This window comes from Haliotis cracherodii, unplaced genomic scaffold, assembly GCF_022045235.1.
Source record: "Haliotis cracherodii isolate W230 unplaced genomic scaffold, xgHalCrac1.p SCAF_8, whole genome shotgun sequence".
Lineage (NCBI taxonomy): Eukaryota > Metazoa > Mollusca > Gastropoda > Lepetellida > Haliotidae > Haliotis > Haliotis cracherodii.
In genome coordinates this window covers 53,152,062-53,169,899 of record NW_027266341.1, presented here as the reverse complement: position 1 = coordinate 53,169,899, position 17,838 = coordinate 53,152,062, and the positions used below count along the sequence as shown (strand labels likewise).

Genomic DNA, 17,838 nt, shown 5'->3' with positions numbered 1-17,838 from the left:
TGTACTCAAGAATCAGCATTTACATCCCTGGTCGTAGCACTGTGATACTGTAGGAAGCAGTACTGACATACGCAAGTCGCCGCCCTAAAATCTCTTTCTTGAACTTCGTCTGGCGATACCCGAAGAAGCAGTATTGACATGCCCTTGTCCAAGCCCTATGAGTTCTTTATTGAACTTCCCCTGACCCCAAGAAGCAGTATTGAGATCCCCTTGTCCTAGGCCAATGAGCTCTTTATTGAACTTCCCCTGACCCTAAGAAGCAGTTTTGACATCCCCTTGTCGTAGCCCTATGATCTTTTATTGAACGTCGTCCGACCATCCCCCACGAAGCAGTATTGACATACGTTCGTCGTTGCACTATGACCAGTTTATTTAAGAATTGACCTTCACTTTGTTTGAGTTCATTGGAGTATGAACCTTCATAGACTGAGGGCCAAACTGTATGAACGTCGGAGCTTGGCCCTCACTCTATGAAGGTTTATACTCCAATGAACTCACGCAAAGTGAAAGTCAAATTCATTGAATTCTTATGATTTTTTCATCACAATTTCTTACCTCAAACGATGTAGGCCAAGATCTAAACACAATTTCATTTACATACGTGTGACTTCATGTATACAATGACAGCCATACAACAACCAGCTATGTCGCGGAGTAAAATAGTTCCTCAAAAAGAGAGGTGACATGGGCGTATGGATGCACAACTTGCTCCAGAAATATCTTAAGCAGCACATGTGTTCAAATCATATCCTCATTAGATGAGAAAGGTCTGTAAAGAACTACCTCAGTAAGTCAGTCACAATGACAGCGCGTCGTAAAACATTTACATCAAGTACAAGACGTCAAAATGGCCGACACGATAAACGTGACGGGAGAGATTTCCGAAGTTGTTAATGAACGTGTGGCGGTTACATGTGTACGTCATCATTGATCAACTGGCCGATCATTGAAAGGTGAATAAAGATGCGTCAAACAGACACTAAGGTAAATTCATAGATTGCTGGAGACGGTCAATGTCAGCCTTGGCACGGATCGAGTCGACACTACGATAGTTTAGATGCGCATTTCATCGTTTGTTCATTAGGATAGGCCGCAGCGAGGATATTCGTGAACAATCATGCAGTCACGCTCTCTGACATTTCTCAATGTATACTGAAACGCTGAGACCAAGAATAAAGGTTCTAAATGATCAGAAAGAACGCTTATGTGTGTTTTCGTGCTAGGGAAATCCCAGGGGTTTCCCCAGGAATGTGGAAGTAGTCCGTCAGTGTTTACGTCATTCAAAGAACACGTCTCGTGAAAAACGTATGAACGTCAAATTGTGTCGTTCATACACTCATGAACGTCAATTTCACGGTCATGTGACCAACCTCTCGTCCAATGGAAAAGCCGTATATCGTGTAAACGTCGTAGCACTATGATTAAACATTCTGGTTGATCCCCACGAAGCAGTATCGACATAGTTTTTGAAAGGCATTTATAAGTGATACACATAAGGAAGAGACCCTACTAGACCCTGATCTGTGTAGAACACCTGGTGTTAATGGTTATACAATCGTCTGGTGTTAATGGTTATACTATCGTCTCACCAGGCCCTGATCTGTGTTGAACATTCGGTGTTAATGAATATACAATCGTCTTACCAGGACCTGATCTGTGTTGAACATTCGGTGTTAATGAATATACAAGCGTCTTACCAGGACCTGATCTGTGTAGAACACTCGGTGTTAATGATTATACAATTGTCTTACCAGGCCCTTGTTTGTGTAGAACACCTGGTGTTAATGATCATACAATCGTCTTACTTTGTTGGCGAAGACTCCGTCCACGTTGAATCTGATGGAGTCAGCGACGATTTCCCCGTCGTATTTGACGAAACTAACGAGGATTTGTGCCGTGGGAGCCATCGTGGCGAGGATGGGAACGTTGAGGATGAGGGATTTGTCTGTGCGTCCTTTAGGGCGTATTATTCCACCCTTCACCACAACCCCACGTGACATAATCTGTAACAGACATCAGATTAGGACTGCATCACCCACAGGAGGCTTGAATTGGGTACTCTACAGTGGAAAATTGGTATAAAATGAATTTGTTAAAAGCCATAATTGTTTTATATAAAAGAATACTTTCCTGAATGTTGACCTGAATACTATCAACAAAGTTGTTTGCAAGATTATTTTGCTTATATAGCGAGGTGCATGCACGTGTGTGTATGTCAGCTTGTGCTTGCCCGCACGTATGTCGGCTTTATAATGCTAGCCCACTGAGACACCATGGCGCACTTTAACAAGGATACCCCACTCAGTCACTGTGTACTGATTCCGAGCCTACTAGTCCTTGTTTTAACCTCTTGATACCGAGTGCTAGGCAGGGTAACAACAAGTACTATCTGTTAACGTCTTTTGGAATGACGCAGCCGGGGGGATCCTTGATATTAATAAGCATCTTTGGCGCATTTGCGCAGTTGAAAAACTTCCTATGAAGAGTCATATTTTCCTATTTTCAAGGTTCATATCAACCTATTATAAAGTGTCATTTTACCTGGTATGAAAGGTCATATTTTCCTGTAGTCATGAGTCATATTTACCAGGTATGAATGATCCTATTTACTTATTGTGAAGGATCATATTTACCTGGCATTAATGGTCATACTTACCTCCTATGACGGGTTACATTTACCTGGTGGGAAGGGTCATATTTACCTCGTATGCTACCTTTCCAGGCAGGTTAGTGGCCTTGATTTCAAACACAGCGTTGTCACCCGCCTGCAGCAAAATATATTAACATTCATATGCAAGACAAAAGTAAAATGGTCTAATGCATTATCCGATAGCACTGTGTGATACCTAGTAATGTGACAGAATAGCATCCCAACATGCTATGGTGTTTATGAACAAATGCGTGAGTTTGCTTTAGATGCATTGTTTTGATGTTGAAAAAACGCATTTCGTGACTACACCCAGTATAATACCCACAGACAAAGATCATAGTCGGGGGAAACCTGGTATTTGAACCCACGAACCCAGATGGCAAAGGGAAACAATTCTGTACATCGGACTGTGGCGCATTTGACTTATGAGCAGACTGCGTGTCCGAGTTATTTGTAAATATTGTTAACACGTAACAAAAATGACAGTTCATACTAATAGATCGTACTTTCAGATTCAATGTGCGAAGCCTGACTTGCATAAAGGTGTCGCTATGCGAGAAACTCTTTGACACATACTTGGAGGCGTGGACGTTCTTGTAGTAAGCCTGGAACAGAGACACACAGTTAGAACAATCTTTTTTATAAAACTCAAAGCTTTTCAATATGGACGGACAGGGGCAGGAGGTCAGGTGCACGATTATATTTGAAAAATGGAAATAGTATAAATAACAGATGATATATTTTGACAGGAGAAATCGTCCCCCAAACGAAAAAAATCCGACATTAGAGTTAAAACAGGTTGTCCGCCACTGGAGTTAAAATGGGATCCTAGTGTTTGACGCATTGCGCAAGTTCAAAGATCAACACCTTTCAGTGGCATTTAGAAGTTGGTGTGATGAAGTAAGACGAGTTCTATGGATGAACAACTTCTTTATTACAATTAGTGCGACGTTTCGGTGTAGATCCTAACACCTTTATCAAGCAAGTCATCACTTGCTTGATAAAGGCGTTAGGATCTACACCGAAACGTTCGATTCCCGACATGAGTACAATGTGTGAAGCCCATTTCTGGTGTCCCCCACCGTGATATTGCTGGAATATTGCTAAAAGCGGCGTAAAACCATACTCACTCACTCACTCACTCATCCAGCAGATGGGCAAGTTCACACGAAACACCTATTTTTCCTGTACTTTCAAACACTGATACCAACTAATTCTAAGATACAGGGTAGAATAGGTCTTCAGCAACCATGTTTGCCGTAAAAGGCGACTATGCTTGTCGTAAGAGGCGACTAACGGGATTGGGTGGTCAGGCTCTTTGAATTGGTTGATGCGTACATGTTTTTTACCTACTTACCCTCATCTTAACAGTTGTTACATTGTCCGGAATATCAAGGTCCAGCGGGATAACGCCGTCTTCTGGAATACGGAGGTTAAGCATAGGCAGGGAGTAGCTGCCGGTGAAAGCGTGGCAATCATAGCGATTCTGATTGGCCTCCGTTCGCGTATAGTCAACGCACGTGTACACTTGAATGGTGGCTTTAGCATCAGAGATTGGGCGGTCATCTTGTTGGGTCACTTTCACCTAGATTTGAAAACAGGTATTAACCCCACATTTTCTACTTTAGGTTGGAAACAATGCACAATGAACAACGAATGGGAACCATGGACTGTAAGCTTTCTTTTATTTTTTATCTGGCAGTTGTCTACATTGGAAAAAAGTCTTACCTAAAGTGTACGTTATGGATGATACAAATAAAGAAGGTAACATTCCTTTGTGTCACTGTTTGTCATATAGTGGCCCATGTTGATTGTTACATAGGTATGCCGTGTAGGGTAGTGTGTTATATTTATGATAGCTACCAATGTAAGCACTGTAGTGGTTTGTGTTGTATTGATAGCTACATAAGTAGGTCCTATGGAGTAGTGTGTTATGGCCATGGTAGCTACATAAGGAGGTCCTGTAGAGCTTCGTATTATGGTAATGATAGCTGCATAAGTAGGTCCCGTAGAGTTGTGCGTTCAGATAATGACAGCGACATAAGTAGGTACTGTCCTGTAGAGCAGCGTCTTAGAGTATTGGTAGCTACATAAGTAGGTACTGCCCTGTAGAGCAGCGTCTTATGGTAATGATAGCTATATAAGTAGGTCCTGTAGAGCAGCGTGTTATAGTAATGACAGTGACATAAGTTGGTACTGTCCTGTATAGCAGCGTCTTATGGTAATGATAGCTACATAAGTAGGTACTGTAGAGTTGTATGTTAACATAATGACAGCGACATAATTAGTACTGTCCTGTAGAACAGCGTGTTATGGTAATGATAGCTACATAAGTAGGTACTGTCCTGTAGAGCAGCGTGTTATGGTGGTGATAGCTACATAAGTAGGTACTGTCCTGTAGAGCAGCGTGTTATTTTAATGATAGCTACATAAGTAGGTACTGTCCTGTAGAGCAGCGTGTTGTGGTAATGATAGCTACATAAGTAGGTACTGTAGAGTTGTATGTTAACATAATGACAGCGACATAATTAGTACTGTCCTGTAGAACAGCGTGTTATGGTAATGATAGCTACATAAGTAGGTACTGTCCTGTAGAGCAGCGTGTTATGGTGGTGATAGCTACATAAGTAGGTACTGTCCTGTAGAGCAGCGTGTTATTTTAATGATAGCTACATAAGTAGGTACTGTCCTGTAGAGCAGCGTGTTGTGGTAATGATAGCTACATAAGTAGGTACTGTCCTGTAGAGCAGCGTGTTACGGTAATGATAGCTACATAAGTAGGTACTGTCCTGTAGAGCAGCGTGTTGTGGTAATGATAGCTACATAAGTAGGTACTGTCCTGTAGAGCAGCGTGTTGTGGTAATGATAGCTACATAAGTAGGTACTGTCCTGTAGAGCAGCGTGTTACGGTAATGATAGCTACATAAGTAGGTACTGTCCTGTAGAGCAGCGTGTTGTGGTAATGATAGCCTCATAAGTAGTTACTGTAGAGTTGTATGTTAACATAATGACAGCGACATAATTAGGTACTGTCCTGTAGAGCAGCACGTTATGGTAATGACAGCGACATGAGTAGGTTCTGTCCTGTAGAGCAGCGTGTTATGGTAAGATAGCTACATAAGTAGGTCTTTTAAAGTTGTATGTAATGGTTTTAACAGAGACATACGTAGGCCCTGTAAGGTAGACCCGGCTTGAAGTAATTAGGGCTGGAATCCAGAAAGGTGATCTTGTTGGGTTCGGTGAAGTAGACAACGGTGGAGGAGCCGTTGAGTGTCTTCCCAGTTAGGTCCTCCTTGACAACTGCCAGTACAGTCACCGTTTGCCTGACAAGATAATATTGCAGCCTCTTGATATCAACCATGGACACCGAGAACCGGGCACTGCCGTCAATCTGCACAGAAAGGGTACAGTCTGGGAACAACAAACAAACACGTTATTTAATAAAATTGTGTAAGTGGCGGGTGGTGAGGTGAGGTAAAATGGGCTTTAGCGTCGCGTCCAAGATGATTGCACTTATATAGCCACGTGCATGTAAGTGTGTGTGTTTGTGTGGCTGCTTGCTCTAGGCCGGACTGAAGACGATTTATAGTGCTGGCCCACTGAGATACCATGCCGCAGTTTAACATGAATATCCCACTCAGTATACTGAGTCCGAGACGACCAGTCCTTGTTTTAGCCCCTTAATGCCGAGCGCCAGACAGGGTAACAACAAGTACCATCTTTTAACGTCTTTTGGTATGACGCGGCCGGGGATCGAACCCCGGACCTTCCGCTCTCCGGGCGGACGCTCTACCACTAGACCATGGAGGCGGTCTGTAAGTGGCGGGTGTTACTGATAACACAGTACCTGCTTACCCTTTTCGCGAACACTTGGTGTCATCAAACATTTTTAGTGATCCATCAATGAAGTTTTTACCACTATTTTGCCCTTTGTACAATGTGGAATCTGTTTCGGTAGATAATCGTCGTAGTCTTTTTATATTTACATACTATGGTCGACTAATGCAAGATGGCACAATGGTACCACACAGAATCGATTGCTTATGTAACGACTTACTGGAAACGACTTCAGAAATGATCTTGCGAAGTTCCCGCAGTAGTTCCTGATGGCGCCGACAAACACCCTCAGTTCCACCATGCCTTTGACTCCTTTTCCAAACGTGTAGCTGGATGGCAAGTTTACACATGTGTATGGCGTGTGCAACCTATGTTTCTGATCACATCTTTAGGCATGCAAATTAACTGTCAACTTCATCAATTCAGTACTTTTTGGAAGCAGATGCCGTGATGCTTGGTAGTTCATCCCGACTATGAATCAATATTCTTCATATCTATGACAATTACTACTTTTCTCAGAATCGACTTCTAGGGGTTTCAACAAAACCGGGTGTTAACCAATTATAACAGTAATTATATCACACTAGTTGCTCTGTTTGCATTTTGCATACGTACTTGGCTTTGACGGTTCCTGAAAGTTCGGTGTCACTTATCACAGCAAAGAGAGGCAACTCCACCTTCACCTCAAACTTTGGCAACTCTATGTACAGGACAACAGTGTGTTAGATACGGAACGCCGTGTATACAGTTCTACGTTCGGATTCAATGCAAAAGTGGACGTCGATGACAAGTGCACATTTGGATCAAGAGTGAGTGAGTGAGTTTGGTTTTACGCCGCTTTTAGCAATATTCCAGCAATATCACGGCGGGGGACACCAGATATGGGCTTCACAGATTGCACCCATGTCAGGAATCGAACCCGGGTTTTCGACGTGACGAGCGAACGCTGTAACCATTAGGCTACCCGACCGCTCCTTGGATCAGAGAGTTCTATCTATGATAGTGTTAACGCACCACCTTAAACTATACAACTTAACGTGGATAAATGGATCAATGAGTCTTTTACATGAGACTGTTACTGTGTGTCTACTGTTGTACTTACCATATTGTTGGACTGTGAATGTTTTACTTTGCTTTAATCCTACCTGTTAAGAAATTGGCAAAGCTTACTATTTTATGTGAACATTAAAACAACGCATGTTTCATTTTATAGATTGAATATATCGATTTCGGCGAAAACAAATAGAGTGAATTCAATGTGGTTTCCCAAAACACAGTAGCTACATAACTGTGGTAAACAGAGGGTATGAAGTAGCATAACAGGACTGGCGCACGACACCAATCTCAAGAACGCTTTATTAAACATATTCAATACTAGCTTAAAAGCTAATCGTTTCATACCCAGGAAATGTCCTTACGAAGTTTGCAATGAGTTATTTCAAATGCAGTGCTGCAGACATTTTCTTTAAAATGCTAGAATTGGCCCTTACAAACTCAGGAGCGGAAACTTCTATCCTCCAGTTTCCTAGGACCGGCTGGTCACTAAGTAATAGGTCTCTTTGATTGACCATTTTCTTATCGTGCAGCGACACCCAGCGGCGAATTCGGTTGTTTCGTGGATCCTTAAAAGGAATCGAAAAATACTTTCAGTGCAGAATCTACGGTACCTGTTCTAATGATTATACATACATACATACATACATACATACATACATACATACATACATACATACATACATACATGCATGCACGCACGCCATACGCACGCACGCACGCACGCACGCACGCACTCACACACTCACACACTCACACGTACATACATATACAATGCAATCACATTGACAGTACGGGATCATTTTAGGTTACAGAAACGCACGCGAAGCCATGTTGACGTCATACTCGGTATCAAGTTGTGTTCACGTACACGTTAAAATGATACATTTCGTACAAAACTGTCAGAGACAGATACATCAGACACAACACAGTGCGGTCTGTGAAAACCTGCATTTATATATCCATACACGTAGAACATAGTTTCATTTTTGCATCATGTTTTTTTAAGTATTAGTGTTCACTCACATATATGTCGACATCTAATGAACCCTGGTACGCCTTCAAATCTGGGTATACGGCAAAAGCTCTGAAACGAACTTGAAGAACAACAGGTAATTACAAATATATCTTTGAATAGAAAATGTATGGCATAGTGATTGCTGTGACAAAGCATGTTAACTATGAGATATTTCGGGTGATGTGATTCTATTAGCAAAACTTTGTCTATTCTAATAATAAGATTAGAAACAAAATGTCCTAAGGTTTACCATAAGAAAACCCATCGTTCTTTGGCTATCCTGGAAGTTCTAAAGAGGATGTGATAAAAAATGAAACTGTTTTGCTCCCCCGTTTACACGGACCAGAATATTAGATGGAATGTTCCTAAATGTGCCATTGCTGAAGATGCGGCAGAGCTCTCTGCAACACGAAATATGGAAATTCATCATTCAAAGCCACCTGATTATTCTACCATAACTGTTCGAAGCCAAACATTAAGATTAACCAGCCGTGCCTTCTGAGACTATGTGACGTCATGAGGTCCTTACCTCTCTGTCCTGGCTTGTACATGGCCTTGTCGGTTTGAATGAACACTGATATGGTCTTCCTGGATATAGACAGACCTGACTCTCTCTGAAAGATGAGTCCTCCTGATCCCTTCACTCTCAGCAGGTAATGACCAATGACAGTTGCTTGTGGTGCCTTCAACAGCATCATTGAAATCTCAGCACAATCAACTTAAACATCGGTCCGTACTACAAAGTAATCTTAGGGCTACGACAACTCCCATTCTTTAACATTGACTTACGATACATTGTAGTCGAAGAGCTAAAATCACATTGTGGAACGGGATCCTGGAATAATCGCTGCAACGATATCTTAATGGATTACGTGACATTTCCACAACAAAGGCATCTCCCAAGAGCTGCATTACAGGCCCACGTGATGGCTGTGACACTTCAATCAGATTAACATTATATACATTTCTTTGAGTGGCATTTAGAAGTTGGAACGGTAACTAAGACGAAATTTTTATGGATGAACAACTTCTTTATTACAATTGAGCGACGTTTCGGTGTAGATTCTAATACCGTTATCACATCATTTTCTTGATAACGGTGTTAGAATCTACACCGAAACGTCGCGCATTTGTAATAAAGAAGTTGCTCATCCATAACAATTTCGTCTTAGTTATAACATACATTGTTGTTCCAGCATAGATAAAATCAGTTATCCAGTCATATAAACTGATGTCCGAATGAAAGTATACCAACGAAAATGCTCTCAACTATTTTGATAACTTAAAAAATCTATACAAATTAAGACAAATATGTCGCTCGAATACTACCAACTGTATTCGGTGACAAAAAGCGGGAAAATTGACATTTTGGGGGGAAATCGTGCACTTTTCCACAACGATGTTGGGCTGCGTAGAACGAAATGCACGCTCAGAAGTAATGAATAAAACTGGTGACACGGCACATTATGAACACAAAAAGCACCAAGAATATATGCCACGTTTAACCATATTACAGAGGGTTGGTGTGGTGCAACAAGGAGTCATTCCAAGAACGTTTGGGTCCACCACTGTAACCATTATCAGATTGATGCAACGTTTACAACAGGCAGGAGAGACATCAGACAGGTAAAGAAGCGGGATGCCAGGGGTGACCACGCCCATTGAAGACCTCCACATCCGGACCCTTCATCTGCGAAACCGCACCTTACATCGACATTAACGGCAGTGACGGCACTCGGACACGGGGTCACAGTGTATAGGGAATTAAGTGAACATGGTATCAGAGCACGTCGACCCCACCGCGGAGTGATGTTAACAAGTCAACACCGACGAAAGAGGTTGAAATGAGCCAGGTGACTTCGACGTTGGCAAGTGCGAGGCTTTGGACGCGTCATGTTCGCCAATGAGAGTAGATTATGCTTGTACAGAAATGATGGTCCGCAGCGAGTATACTGATGAGTAGGCCAACCTTTCGCGCCAGATGTGTTCAGTCTATAGCGTCATGGTCTGTGGAGATATCTGCAGTGATGACAAAAATAGGATCGATATTATTCAGGGAAACCTGAATGTCCAGAGACATCGGGATGAAGTTCTGAGATTAGTTGTGCAACCATTCATTCAGCAACAGCCATGTGGCGTTGTCTTTCAGCTAGACAATGTGAGACGGCATTCGGCAAGGCTCACACATAACTTTCTGAACAACGCGAACATCCCCGTTTTACCCTGGCCGGGGTGTTCTCCTGATGTGAACCCCATCGAACATTTATTGGATCACCTTGACCGACAGATCAGAAGACTTCCATCGGCACCAGCCAAACAGACCTGAAACAATGTCTCCTTGAGGAATGACAGTGGACTACCCCAAACGTCATTCGACGTTTGACGTCATCGGTGCGTCATCGTGTTCATGCGTGCAGTAATGCTCAAGTTGACATACTCGGTATTAAGTTGGGTTTTGAATGTGCTTTCAGAGATTTTAAAATCATGTTGAACATGTATTGTGACGGTGATATCATGAAACATGTCATTTTTTACCCTCATGTGTCGTTGAGTCTTAGTCACTCGTAAAGCCATTACAAAGTTTACAAATTAAGTTGAAACACAACTCAAATGAAATAGATACTATTGACTTTCTACATTTAAAAAAATATTTTTTATAGACTTTCAAACTCTTGATAGACTGTCTTTTGGACATGAGTTTAACTGTCACAACAATTTGCGTTTTGACGCCCAATGGAATCTGGTTCGTCAGATAATCGAGACTGGTTATTTCTTGGCGTAGACGTTTGATATTTATTTAAATTGTTCACGTATTTGACCATTCTACAAGTAAGAAACCAGAGCTTCGCGGGGCCTAAAATATAATTGTAAGATGACATAACAGTCGTTAATGTTTCAATCACATTGATAGTGGAAACTGTGCTTTGTTAGTTCTTTGCTTCTGTAATGCAGATGCTTTGATTCAGAAAAATAAGGTTTTCATGAATTATTTAGTTCAAATAGAGTAAGATATGGTAATAACGTGAGTGATTGAGTATGGTTTTACGACGCTTTTAGCAATATTCTAGCATTATCACGGCGGGGACACCAAAAATTTGCTTCACAGATAGTACCCATGACAGGAATCGAACCCGGCCTTCGGCGTGACGAGCGAACGCTTTAACCACAAGGCTACCCGACCGCCCCTGGTAATAACGAACTCCATGGGACTGTTGACAGTTGTTAATTTTTATTTAAAAAACATGATCTCTTCGCAAGTTACCCGGAAAGCTCTGTACCGTTATAAGACATCTTCATAATCTACATATTGCTGATTTGAAACTCGTAACTTATTTCTATTTGCGAACAACTGTGCATCATATTGGATATCTCTAATTACATACACGTAATTTATTACGTTGTTGTTCACTGTACTACAGGGCAAAAGAAAGGATAACACTTGCAAATTGGATTTAACCATAACATTACAAGTGTTTCTGGGCTGAACACAGTCGCCAAGACACTGGAAACTTAAGGTCCAAAACATAACTACGGTACCCATATTAAATAAATTGACGACCAAAAGAAACGTTACCAACGATAGTTCTAGGATAAAATATGACCAACACAATTTGAAGCAGCAATAACAATTGTATTGTAGAAATTCATCATTCAGAACAGTAAAATAAGAATTTACTAATTCACCAACAAAGTCCTTGACCTCCAACAGGGACATTTCTTGACAAGGGGTCATTCGTCCACTATTCGATCAACAACATTGGTTACAACTATAAGGTGACGATGGCCCAGACCGTTCAATACGGGATATGACCTCCATGAGCGGCAATGCATCTTCGAATACGGCGTCGAACTGAGTAGACAAGCATCCTCACATCGACTGCGGGTATCCGATTCCATTCCTCACGGAGGGCAACGATCAACGCTTGTCTCGTGAAAGGAGGATGTTGACGTTTCCGAAGACGACGCCCCAGCTGGTCCCAGAGATGTTCTATGGGTGACAGATCTGGTGATCGAGCTGGGCACAGCAGGACAGTCACGTTGTTGGCGTTGAGGACATCTCTAGTAATACGGGCTTTATGGTGATATCTTATTGGAACACCGTCCGTTGTTGACGCTTGATGAAAGGTAGAACCACTGGCCGTAAAATATTGTCAGTGTAGCGTTGTGCTGTCAGATTGCCTTCGATGATGACAAGTTCCGTCTTCTCGTCCCCGCAAGTGCCGCCCCAGGCCATCACACTTCCGCCCCCGTAAGGTTCCACCTCCTGGACACAATAAGGAGCTGTACGTTCACCACGTCGTCGATAAACTCGCGTCCGCCCATCAGGTTTAAAGAGTTGGAACCTGCTCTCGTCACTAAACAGCACTCGCCGCCATTCCCTTTGTTGCCATCGCTGAGTTTGCCTGCACCACGTCAATCTGGCACGTCGATGTTGACGGGTCAAGGTCATGCCCTTGAAAGGGGGATAAGCCCGGAGACCATGATGTCGTAGTCGTCTGGTCACTGTTTGTCTGCTGACCTTGTCTGCAAGGTGTTGGCAGCTGATGACGTCACAGTAAAAGAAATCTGTTCCTCAGATGAAGTACCCATAAAAAGTACCTGTCATCCTGCGGGGTCGTGACCTTTGGTCTGCCACTCTGTGGTCTGTCTGCGGTTCGGCCAGTCTGTCGGAGACGTGCGACCAGTCTGGTAATGGTCATCTTGGAGTTGTTCATGTTAATGGCAACCGCTCTCTGTGTCGCTCCTATCGGTGTTAATCATCGCAACCAACGATAGGGAACAGATCCGTGCGTAATTTATACCCGGAAATTGCACGATAATTTGGAAAAGAATGTTTTTAAAAATTGCTGAAAAACACCAATATCTCCCAAAACCCGCAAAGCACGTGCAAAGAACGACAGAGAACACGAAAGCTGTATTCGTGAGATGTGTTCTTTACTGTTTTTGAACAGGTTGGCATCTTTGTTTCAAAGTGGCAAATCAGTTAATTTTGGTAAGGTTTCATTTGGCCCTCAGTTTAAATCAACGAATAACCATTTCTTGTTTGTTGTATTTCAAACCATCATCAAAAAGGGGTGTATACTTCCCCCCCCCCGGCAATTTATTTCTACCAAAATACTCCTAAAAAACATACCTCTTCTTCTTTAAATCCTGAACTTCCATTTTATTAAATGCCTAATATAGTAACGATATCTGATGACGAATTGTTACAGAAACACTGTATTCTTTTCTAGATGGGCACACGTACTGGCTCACACCACATAAGGGTTACGGGTGGCCCAGTCGTTTAAGGCGCCACGTTTCGCTGTGCAGAGTTGCGTCCCTTGGGCACACCAGGCACCTGTGATTGTGGGTTCGAGTCCCGGTTCGCCCCGATTATGTTTCTATGTTTGTCAGCACCATACCCGTACTCGTTGGTTTCACCAAAGTGATAAACGTCTGAGACCTGCAGACTTCGGGCTTTCCTTCCACATTAAGCTGACACGCCGTGACATAACTGGAATACTGTTAAAAGCGGCGTTAAACCCAACTCATTCACTCACTCACACCACATCATATAAAGAATCCAAGGAAACAATTGAAAGTGTACTCAGATAACCTTTGCTATGGAACAGATACAAAACAAGTTATTCGATTCTGTATTTCAATGTCATATTGTGAAATAAAACAAGTTTTTTCCAGAGGAATTTATACAGGATACGATTGAAATATTTGAATAATATACAATTATATTGTAAGCGTTCCTTAACTTTGTAACGTTCGCATATGTTTAACACAACGTATAAATCACGCCTCGTTCCCACGAATCATGCGCTGTGTTGGCAAATGTATTAAGCGCCTTCACCAAAGTAGCATACTTACGACCAGTGTAACAGTGGCTGGCTCATCTGTAACAGCAAGTGCATGTGTGACTTAGTCATGGGCGAACACCAATATATCACACATATACATTCACTTTCAATTACAAACAAACATATCTTCCAATCAATCCTCAACATTCATCATTATGCCTTTGTTTACAAACTGTAATCATAATCCTCAATAACTCCAGAATTAACACCGTGTTCGCCGTCGCACATGTTGACCAATGTTTAAAATACGTACCCTGTTTGAAGCTTCGTGTGACGTTGGTGACAGTTGTCTTCACGTACTTCTTGTTGTACCAGGAGCGGACGATGCTGATATCAACGTCGACGGGAGCACGCGAGTTTAGGATGTTGACGTTGACGACGAACGGCCGTCCCAGGGTAATCCGCTGCGATGCTGTGATCAGGAATGTGCTGGTAAAATATAACAATAGGAGACACTCAAAGGCACGAAAAATCATGCTGACGGACGTTAGAGCTTCAGGACATATGAAACCCTTTGTGTGTTGACTTCAAGGACATTTTCAGTCAACTGATGAGCATCTTCCCGAGGCAAGAGAGTTAACTGACTTTAAAAGTCCAGTTTCCACCCTTGCCGAACTAAGCTGGAATTCCTGGGCTCGATCGTAGCACCACCAGTAGCTATTACGAGTTATGTCCTTTCTATGCCTCTCCTTTTGACCAATCAGATTCAACCTCTCGTATTACTTGCATTTGTTTCAAACAAAACGGTGGCGCCCAGTCAAGACGATCTAATCGATAATTAAGATCTATATTGTGATAAAACGAGTCTTACATCGCGAAGTGCATCAAATCACGTGAGCACCTTGATTAAAAACATGAAAAGATTGAGAAAATATCTGTTGACAACGAGTTAGCGGTGCACATGCTTTGAAAATCCTGCAGTCGACCGAAATCTGCATGACACTCTACGAACCGGATTTCGATTTCGGTGCGCGATTTTGATTGGACTATGCATAGACTCGTTAGTCCAGCCAAAATGTAATTCCATAATACCAGCCTAGTTCGGCAAGGGTGGAAACTCTCTTGCCTCGGGAAGATGACTGATGAGTGATGTCAATGGGTTAATGATCCAGATTCTGACTGGATTAGAGGTACGGGTGGCTCAATCGTCTCAGGCTCTGCACTTCACTGTGCACATGTCAACACAGGATTTGGCCACGCTTTCCTTCAAAGTTTTATGTTCTGTCTAAAATGGTCAATATATGATCTTCTGAGACAGAATCGCGAGAGTGTCATTGGGGAACTGTAGCCCATGGCACATTTTTATGTCATGTACTATTAATATGCAAGAAAGAAATGAAACGTTCAAAAATATTTTTTGATATTACCGATGCGAATTGCTTCGTTGACCTTTGGTCGAATGATGATGATGTTTTAATGTCATTCCTCTAAGGCGGACTGCCTGATTTCATGAACAACCTTGTGCTTGATATATTGGGCGAAACTATGTTACTAGTCTCTGATTATGTTAACAAGTGGCAGCATTTGTTCATACCCCTACACTGTGACATATAACTACATTGTTTGGTTTCTATTTATATTCATATATCTATCTTATATAATGTATCTTCAGGAAATAAAGACAATCTATCTATCCATCCATCATCTGTCTATCTATCCATTCATCCATCCATCCATAGAGTTACATGTGTTGTTTGGTTCATTATGGCGACTTTCCGAGCTCATGTAAATTGCATTTGGAATTTTAAATGACCTCAAGTAGGGAGGGACCTCTGTGAATAATTTTATTGAAAAACAGGATTAAAACGGAGCAAACCTATAATGGTACTCCCAAAACATAATGATATATTGTTTAGTATATAAAAAGGTATCAGTTTGCTGCCATGGATTTGATAAGATACGAGAGCCTTCAGAAAAAAAGATGAACAATAAAAAAACTCACAGCGTCTGAAAATCACGTTATTACTGTTTATTTTGGTTGCATTTGTTCATTTTATAATTAAACCGTGAACCATTCAGTTGGTTTGTACTTACTTCTTTGCGTGGACTGTGACAACGAGGAGTAGGGCAACTACCGCCGTGACCAACATCGTGTCGGTGGAGCTGGAGCTGAACTTGTACAAGCAATCGTCAAAATGAGAAGCTGGTTAGTCTCAGACTGGAAACCCACTTTTAGTACTATTACTCGTCTCACCTGTAGAGCAAGTTCATGTCCTGCGTTTGATGAGCTAGCAGTAGAGTTAACAGTGAAGCAATCATTACCTGTCCCCTGTTTTATACTGTTTAAAAAGCAGGGATTGCGCAACGGTTTTTTCTAATATTTTAGAGATTTATCAAGTAAAATTAGATAATTTATCAATCATTGTTTCAGGCATTTTACAAATATATTTTGAGTTAAGGCCTCCTATATTTGACAGATTGCTGGTTCAATCAACGCAATGGTTTTTGTTTGGTTTGTTGTTTAACGCCGCAATCAGCAATATTCCAGCTGTATGACGGCGGTCTGTAAGTAATCGAGTCTGGACCAGACAATCCAGTGATTGACATCATAAGCATCGATCCATGCAACTGAGATACGATGAGGCTGACCACCCGATCCCGTTACTCGCCTCTTACGACAAGCATAGTCACCTTCTACGGCAAGCATGGGTTGCTGAAGACCTATTGTACCCCGGATCTTCACGGGTCCAATCAACACAATAGGTTATGTTTTAGCATGTTGTAGTTTTACAGAAACGCTTCAATAACACCTATGTTATCTGTACCTATTGAACTATTAAAAGCTCGATGAAACAAGCCACTAGTCTTATGTACTGCATTATTGTATACAAAAGTACAGTTGGACGAATATCATAATCATAACACTTCATAAATCAATTTTTAGCTTGGTTTTAAACTTCAAAAAGTCGGAGAGGACACTGAAGGGTACCTACCTTCCCTGCTTGAACCGCCGGATTACGTGACTTCAACCAATATCAATATTCAGATCGTGCCGATTGTATAAACCTGTTATTACATCATAAATTGATCGTGTATTCAAACGGTGAATTTCTGTAATGGTTATTGTGTCGTTAAATATTACGGATCTTATTTCCTTTGTACCTGGCATGGTGGGCATTGATGGACTAGATGCCAAGAGTATACGTTGTTTTGTCAATCCTGGATGTATGACATGACATATACAGTGTACGTTATTTGTCACAATTGTTATTGATCAATGCCTGCTAAATACCTTCATTACGTACACATGTTGTGCTCTTTATGTCTCGTGTATACAGCCGTAAGTCTATGGATCAATAATTGCACTTGATCTGTCTGGCTGTCCATGCCTTGCTATCCCGAATGTCCGGATGTTACAAAATTACACAATGCGTCCCGCTAGGGTCGAGGGACAGGGGTCCGACTGTCTTTAAATTTGTGTACACCTG

General features: G+C 41.9%; 1 protein-coding gene across 1 annotated transcript in view; it reads right to left on the bottom strand.

Moving 5' to 3' along the window:
* LOC139449394 (CD109 antigen-like) overlaps positions 1–17,444 on the bottom strand; it is a 40,250-nt gene extending 22,806 nt beyond the window's left edge. The window contains exons 1-15 of the mRNA XM_071230761.1: positions 17,344–17,444; positions 16,445–16,519; positions 14,664–14,839; positions 14,421–14,446; positions 9,088–9,241; positions 8,567–8,637; positions 7,978–8,109; positions 7,590–7,632; positions 7,103–7,187; positions 6,708–6,816; positions 5,817–6,041; positions 4,008–4,235; positions 3,157–3,255; positions 2,703–2,765; positions 1,806–2,003 (exon numbers count right to left, since the gene is read on the bottom strand). Coding sequence (XP_071086862.1) covers positions 1,806–2,003; positions 2,703–2,765; positions 3,157–3,255; positions 4,008–4,235; positions 5,817–6,041; positions 6,708–6,816; positions 7,103–7,187; positions 7,590–7,632; positions 7,978–8,109; positions 8,567–8,637; positions 9,088–9,241; positions 14,421–14,446; positions 14,664–14,839; positions 16,445–16,500 — 1,665 coding nt within the window. The 5' untranslated portion in view covers positions 16,501–16,519; positions 17,344–17,444. The remainder of the gene's footprint in view (positions 1–1,805; positions 2,004–2,702; positions 2,766–3,156; positions 3,256–4,007; positions 4,236–5,816; positions 6,042–6,707; positions 6,817–7,102; positions 7,188–7,589; positions 7,633–7,977; positions 8,110–8,566; positions 8,638–9,087; positions 9,242–14,420; positions 14,447–14,663; positions 14,840–16,444; positions 16,520–17,343) is intronic.
* Between the last annotated feature and the right edge of the window lie 394 nt (positions 17,445–17,838).